The 7,976-nt window shown below is 39.1% G+C and overlaps 2 protein-coding genes across 2 annotated transcripts; both read right to left on the bottom strand.

The window, feature by feature from the left end:
- Window positions 1–2,084: 2,084 nt before the first annotated feature.
- Window positions 2,085–3,209, bottom strand: LOC111031056. Its single transcript, XM_022310842.1, has one exon. It carries the CDS (start codon window positions 3,207–3,209, stop codon window positions 2,085–2,087), a length of 1,125 nt encoding a protein of 374 aa, XP_022166534.1.
- A 217-nt stretch (window positions 3,210–3,426) lies between these two features.
- Window positions 3,427–7,293, bottom strand: LOC111031055. Its single transcript, XM_022310841.1, has one exon. It carries the CDS (start codon window positions 7,291–7,293, stop codon window positions 3,427–3,429), a length of 3,867 nt encoding a protein of 1,288 aa, XP_022166533.1.
- Window positions 7,294–7,976: the final 683 nt, after the last annotated feature.

Raw genomic sequence — 7,976 nt, 5'->3', positions numbered from 1 at the left:
GAATCAAAGTATTTTACGTTTCATTTATTATTTGTTCTGGGGTATATTTTATTATATTTAATTTTTTTTACCAAGTGTTACTTGGTTTTCCTTACATGTATTTTAGAATATTATTACTTGTGCGTACGGAGACGTTTGTAATGAATAACACTTTTGGAAAAGGTAGTAAGGCACTGTCGTACTTACTTTCTCTTCAAGTACTTGTTGTCGTGGTCAATCAAAAAAGAGTAAGACTTTGCCTGGGTTAAAGATATCTCACTACCGAACATCCAGTACCTACTCGTTATCGTTGTCCGTTGTTCAAGGAGTAAAGTAACCTTAGAGCTGTATAGTGTAAATCCTGTTTGTCCTAGTTTAGTCATTATTTTGTGCAGTACTCGTTATCGTGGTCACCTAAAGGAGAACTTAAATGAACACATACCGCAGGTATCAATAATTTACTCGTTTTATGGTTTATTAAATCAGAAACCGAAATAAATCTGTTATAAACGTCAATTTTTCGAGTGGTGTATAATGTATATGACTGTAACTAGGAATAGAAATAAAAAAACTGAAGTTTTCAAATAAAAAATTAATAGATAAGAATTGTATTGATCTCAGAATCATATGTGTCTCAATGTTTTTTTATAAATCAAATTCTTGATACCGATCTATACACATCGACATAACACAATACTTTTGTAAATAATTAATATGCAGCACGTCTCAGTTGGGGTTAATAAAATAAAATTAAAAATAATGTTTGAATTCTTTTGAAGTCATCAAATTACGAATAGTTCGTATATATATGTACATATGTTGGTGTGTACTTTTTTTTTTTGCTAGACCGTTTTTGACCAAAAACGTATCCTTCTGTTTTCGGAAACTTCTTCTTTTAAATGACGATCGTAAGTGAATAAAGAATATTGTGTTTTTTTCGAATTGTGTATTATGAAATTTATTAACTATTAATGTATTTAACTATTTTAATTATAATTTATAATGTAAAAATATTATGTTAGTTGGATAGTTACGTTATTATAATAACATTATTTTTATAACAATATTTGTGGACGGGCCGGGAACGAAACAATAATAGGCCGTGACGCCCGGTCACCAAACTACTTCGCACGCTCACTCACACACCGACCGACCTGTGTATGTGTGTATACGTGTAATAGCAATTCGATCGAAGTGGACGGGTTCGCCGAGCAAAACGATCGAATGCTAGTGTGTGGTGGGTGTGTAAGTGTGTGTATATATGAGAGTGTGTAAGCTTAAAACTATTGGACGAAAGGTAACTATAGATGGTAACACGGTTGCTGATAAAAATTAGTTGCTGTATTGTACACAAATTAATTAAGATTTACGGATACAAGAATATAAAAATCACAGCAACATATAGGTATAAAAATATAAGTATGGATATTATGACCCTTCTGGTCCTACAAAGTATAATAGTAATATGCCTAACGGCTCAACAATATAATAATAATAAAAATGTATAAAAAAAAACTCACAAATATGACGGTGCTCGGCTGGCCAGCTGCTACCTGTGCCTGTATAAATTTGATAATTGACACACAACAATAGTAACACTTAATAATAATACAATGCGCGATTTGCGCTTACAAATATATAATAAATACTGAACGTGGCGATTCGCGCCTATACGCACACGTAATAATAATAAATGCGCGATTTGCGTGCACAAATATATGAATAAAAAATGTGTTGATTTGCACCCACGATACAATAAAAATCTTGGCGATTAGCGCCTTTTACAATGTTAATACTCGGTGTTTGTCTTATTTTACGGCGATTCGCGCACGTAAATTATATCGAATCGGGTTGACCGTTTGTGTCGAACTGGTGGGATGGTCGGCCGCGCTAATTGTTCATCTTTCTAGCTAGGCGGCGGCGGTTGATATCTAGTCGCGCACAATCTACATATTATATAATTCACGATACACAGCTGACATAATTAAAGACAAAATTAAACAATACAAATATAAACATTAAGAAGTGCGTGTGCGTGTGTGTGTGTGTTCGGTCGGTGGCGGTATCTCATGTCCGGGTCTCAACATTCTCCCCCCGTTGAAAAGTTATTTATTTTCAACCAAATCATGCTCTTCCTGTGCTGGTAAGCGGCACAACTTAACGGTTGGTCGTCGCATTTGAGCTCCAGTTGCTGTCCTTAACGTCACTACTCGTATCAATCCATCAACTCCAGGATGAGTTTCGATCACTAAGCCTAACTTCCATCTGGTGGGGGGTAGGCAGTCGTCCTTGATGATCACTACATCTCCCTTTTTTAGTTGTGTTCCTTTACTTGTCCACTTTCCGCGAGCTTGTACTTGTGGAAGGTACTCTTTTGACCACCGACTCCAAAAGGTTTGCATGAGGTTCTGAACCAACTTCCAACGCTTAAGCCTGTTTGTCGGTTCTCCAGAAATGTCTGGTTCATCTGGAATCATCATTGGGCCTCCGATTAAGAAATGAGCCGGTGTTAAAGCTTCCATCTCGGATGGATCACTGCTAAGCGGAGTAATGGGTCTTGAGTTTAAGCAAGCTTCTATTTGGCAAAGGAGAGTCCTTAACTCTGTGCTCGTAAGCTTGTGTTCCCCCATTACTCTTTTTAAGTGATGTTTGGTGCTCTTTACTGCACTCTCCCAAAGACCACCAAAATGCGGTGCTGAGGGAGGGTTGAAGTGCCATTCGATACCTTCTTTTATAACTTGGTCACTAGCTTTTCTCATCATCGATACAAGTTCCTTCTGAGCTCCCACAAAATTTGTGCCATTGTCACTATAGATTTTGGCACATTTTCCTCGCCGGGCCATGAAACAGCGCAGAACAGCTAAAAACGAAGCGCTAGAAAGATCTTCAGCAAGTTCTAAATGCATAGCCTTTGTAGAAAAACAAACGAATATGGCAATCCACGCCTTTTTTGCGGGGACTCGCCTTAAACCGCTACGTACGTAAACAGGCCCAGCAAAATCAATGCCCGTAATTGTAAATGGCCTTGCACATTGAAGACGATCTTTCGGAAGCACTCCCATTAGCGGTTGATCAAAACGTGGGCACGCTCTTATGCACTTGATACACCGTCGTACTACTGCTCGTGCATTTGCCCTGCCCAGTAAGGGCCAATATTGACGTCTCACTTCAGATAGCAATGTTTGAGGTCCAATGTGAAGAAGTTCGCGGTGATACGATTCAAAAATCATAACTGTGATCTTGTGAAATGAAGGAAGAACAATGGGATGTTTGCGGTTTTCATTGATGTTTGAATTTTGCAATCTTCCGCCAACAAGTATCAATCCATTTTTTATAAATGGGTTTAAGCACCGTAACTTACTGTTTTTTGGCACTTCTTGTCCCTTTCCCAGTGCTATGAACTCCTTACGAAAGCATTCTTGCTGAACTATTTTTAATACCGTCAACCTAGCCTCTCTTAGGTCTGATATCTGGCTCTCTGGCACCTTTCTCCCCTTTTATGTACTTTATATATCTTCTTAACCAGGAGATTCCTCGGAGCATTCGGTTCCATTCAGAATATTGGTTGATCATGTGAACCACTGGATTGGTTGTTATTAACGCCAGCTTCATCTTGCGAATTTCAGGTAATTCTTCTACATCCTTCTTTAGCGTGGGTTGGATTTGCCAACTTAAGTTATCTTCCTCCAACCATTCGGGTCCGCTCCACCAGATTCCTGCTCTGATTAATTCTGCCGGAGTTATGCCTCGAGATATGATATCGGCAGGATTATCATGGGTACGTACATGTCGCCATTGATCCACTTCTGTTAGTTCTAATATTTGATTCACTCGATTCGCTACAAATGTTTTTAACCTTGAGGAGTGACTATTTAGCCATCCCAAAACTATCGTAGAATCAGTCCACAAGTAAATGGTTGCAGTGCCTATGTCCCATGACTCTGCCACCTTTGTCGCTAGTTGCGCTAAAAGAAGTGCTCCACTCAACTCAAGTCTTGGGTTAGTAGCTCCCTTCAATGGAGCCACTCTTGATTTTGAGCATAAAAGACGCGAGTTCCATTTATTAGCCTTATCTAGACTTCGTACATACATACATGCCCCATATGCCTCGATCGATGCATCACAAAATCCGTGTACTTCGACCTTGTCACTCTGATGAGGGCTACATTTACGAGGAATGGTAAGATGTTTTAGTGATTCCAATCCAGCATAGTAGGTTTTCCACTTTTCTTGAATATCCGCTTCTAATTGTTCATCCCAGTTTATTTTTAATTGCCATAACTGTTGAAGGAATATTTTTCCAATAATGAGTACCGGACCCAAGAATCCTAATGGATCAAATACTTTATTCAAGTCTGATAATAGCTTTCTTTTGGTAAGATTTGATCTGTCTGCCGGGATCATGATGCTGAATCTGAATTGGTCAACGAACGGCTGCCAACAAAGCCCTAAGGATTTTATGATATCCTCGTCTCCCAGACTTAGTATAAAAAGCGCATCATCTTGATTTTTGCCTATCCTTTCGATAATTGATGGCGAATTGGAGCACCATTTACGTAGTGGTAATTTTGCTGAGTTCAGGATGCTGACTATGTTCTCATGTAATTGTATACATTCATCCTCAGTGTCACAACCAGTCATCAGGTCGTCCATGTAAAAGTCACGTAAGATGACTTCCGCAATCTTGGCGTTCCTTTTCTTTGCCTCCTCTCCAAGTACCACAAGGCATTGCGTTGCCATAAAGGAAGCCGGTGTTGTGCCATACGTTACAGTAGCTAAAGCGTATGTCCGAAGCGCTTCATGTGGATGGTCACGCCAAAGTATTTGTTGCAAAGGCCGATCTTCCTCTGCAATCATTATCTGCCGGAACATTTTTTCAATGTCAGCTGTCAGTACATATTGATGTTTCCGAAATCTTATCATAATGGAAAAAATGTCTTCTTGTACGGTCGGACCGCGCTTTAGTATGTCATTGAGTGAGGTTCCGTTCGACGTTCTAGCCGAAGCATCAAAGACAACTCTAGTCTTAGTGGTTAGGCTCGATGTTTTAATGACTGGGTGATGTGGCAAATAACAAGCATCTTGTGATGCGATGACTTCGTGCATATGGCCCATGCTTATATATTCTGCCATGAAATTTGTGTACTCTTTTCGCAAATGATCATCACGCTGTAGTCTTCTTTCGATGTTAATAAATCTTGAGGTTGCCATTGCTAGACTATTTCCTAAACTTCTGTGTTCTTCTTTTATTGGCAAACGTAACACAAATCGGCCCTCTTGGTCACGTTGAAACGTATCATGGAAATGTTGAAGTGTTTCTTCCTCTTCCTGGGAACGTTGGTTTGCCTTGGATAAGCGTCCAAAGTATGACTCCTCACTGTCAATCATTGCTCGCCAATTATCTTCTAGTGTTTCTCCTACCGTACGAATCCCTGCTAAGCACACCGTTCCTAGCTCCCCAGTGACTAGCCATCCAAATTGACTGTCGTTCAAACATATATTTTTTACATTTAATGGTCTTCGTACAGTTGTAGTTGAAGTGATGTCAAAAAATACTCCTCCGCCGATTAACAAGTCTACAGTACCAGGATTGTAAAAATATGGATCTGCTAAATCAGATAACAATTCATCTGGGATCTGCCAGCCTCTTGGTGGATTTGGACATGCTGGTAGCTTGCTCACAATTGTTGGTAGAACATAGCACACTAGTTTTACCCTATAGTTTCTTAATCTTGACTGAATTGAAACTTCAACGTACGACAATGCCTGGACCCGGCTTTCTCCAATTCCACTCACCGGTAGTGATGACTTTTTGGATTGCAGCTGTAGTTTATTTGCTAAGTTTCCAGAAATAAAATTCACTTGCGACCCACTGTCCAAAACTGCTCTGCACTTCTTCTGATTTCCAAATCTGTCGCCGGCTAGGATCAGCGCAGTAGACAAAAACACGTATCCTTGCTCCGATCCATCCACAAATGAAGCAGCTGCTGAAATATTTGAATCTTGTGACGAGTTGGGTTGTTTTTGTTCGTCAAACTGCTGGGCTTGGCCTTCAACTCTTTCTGCCGAGTCTGTTGACTTCTCGAAGTGCAATAACGTATTATGGTTGCGCTTGCATATTCGACAACTATAGGTAGATCGGCACACAGTCGCCATATGATTCGGGTTTAAACAATTAAAACATAACCTCGAGTCTCTTACCAATGTCACACGATCCCCTATGGACAATTCCTTGAATTTATTGCACGCATATAATTTATGCTCATCAGAACAGCATGGACATTTTATGGGTTTTTCGGTAGATATGAAAAGACCTTTTTTTGAATTGCTGCTCAAGTAAGATTTTTTCATTTTCTGATCCTTTGTTGAATGACTGTCCCTATCTCTCTCAGAACTTACAGAAAACCCTTCGGTTGATTCTAACGCGATGCACCTGTTTGTTAAAAAAACTTCTAACTCAGCGTACGTTGGCAGATCTGTATTGGTGCGCCGAAGCTGCCAGTCTTGATTCGTGGATTGGTCTAATTTCCTTAAAACTACTGTCACAAGCCAAGCATCCCAATGTTGAATGGGCTGCTCTAGAGCTGCAAGAGCAGCAACGTGAGCCGAAACGTTTGAATGTAGCGTTTGCAGCTGCATTCCTGAGGCTGATTCAACTTGATGGCAGTCTAGAATTGCGCGGATGTGTGACTGTATAACTAAACTTCTGTTGTCATAACGCTGTTGCAATTTTTTGATTGCCACTTTATAGTTATTTTCAGTCATAGGTAGCCCCTTAATAATGTCTAGAGCTTGACCACTCAGAGTGGACCTAAGATGGGAGAATTTTTGTGCTGCTGGGCAATTATCATCATTATGTACCATAGCCTTGAAACAATCAAAATAAGATTCCCATTCTTGGATGTTACCATCAAAGCTTGGTAAGGAGATCGGAGGTAGGCGTGCTCCTCGCGCATGCCCAGTAGTTGTGATGCTCGAGGTATTATTTATAGATGTATTTTGACTTTTCTCTGCACTTATAATCTGTTGCAACTCCGCCCGTATAGCAAAATAAGTGTTCTCAAATTCCTCTCTCTCTTTCTCCGCTTCGTCAACATTATCGGGGTCGATCAACTCAATTTCACACTGAACGTCGTCAAATTTCCGATTTATCTGTGGTAACTCTTCCTGACGAAATTCTAATAATGCGATGGCATCATCCCTTGGATTAAATTTGTTGATGAAGGTTTGAACTCTGGTAAGAGCTGCCTTTACTACTCCTCTTCGTTTCTTCAAATTACTCAAGATCTTTTTCTCACTCTCCTCAAGTGTCATTGTAATAAGTTAGTTAAATATATACAAGCTACTCGTAATTATCGACCACAATGTGTATATTATATAGCTGTGTGTATATCAATTGAGAGCGATTTAATTCAGGTGTACCTATAGTAATTAACCGATGATCTTTATATAACAAATATAGGTCACGAAAAGCTTACATTGATCAATATACGGTAATTAAATAATGATAATGATATTACGTAAGCTTATCGATCACGTCGAGGTCACCAAAATGGACGGGCCGGGAACGAAACAATAATAGGCCGTGACGCCCGGTCGCATATAAGCATACCATACATTGCTAGAGACCCATGGGAAATCGAGAGCTCTCATTGGCTCTATTACGTTTGTGATAACACTGATAACATTTTAACATTATCAATATTCAATGTTATCAAATTTTGAATTCTGAGTTTTTTAACTTTATGTCTTTATTATTTTGAATATTTTTGATTTATTTAATTCAAACATAAAAATATGATTTATCCAGCTTCATTTAAATATGAAATAGTCAAAGAAGACAAGGTTAATATTATTTTAAGATGTGATGCCAAATCTATGGAAGATATTAATGTGTGGGTTGCTGAGTTTGGTAAACTTAATTATTTACATTGGAACGTTCGTTCAAGTGTTCCAAATGGGCAGCGAATTATGTGTTCGTAAGTATTTTATATTGT

Source organism: Myzus persicae, unplaced genomic scaffold (assembly GCF_001856785.1).
Source record: "Myzus persicae strain clone G006 unplaced genomic scaffold, MPER_G0061.0, whole genome shotgun sequence".
Lineage (NCBI taxonomy): Eukaryota > Metazoa > Arthropoda > Insecta > Hemiptera > Aphididae > Myzus > Myzus persicae.
This window is presented reverse-complemented; position numbering and strand designations above follow the sequence as displayed.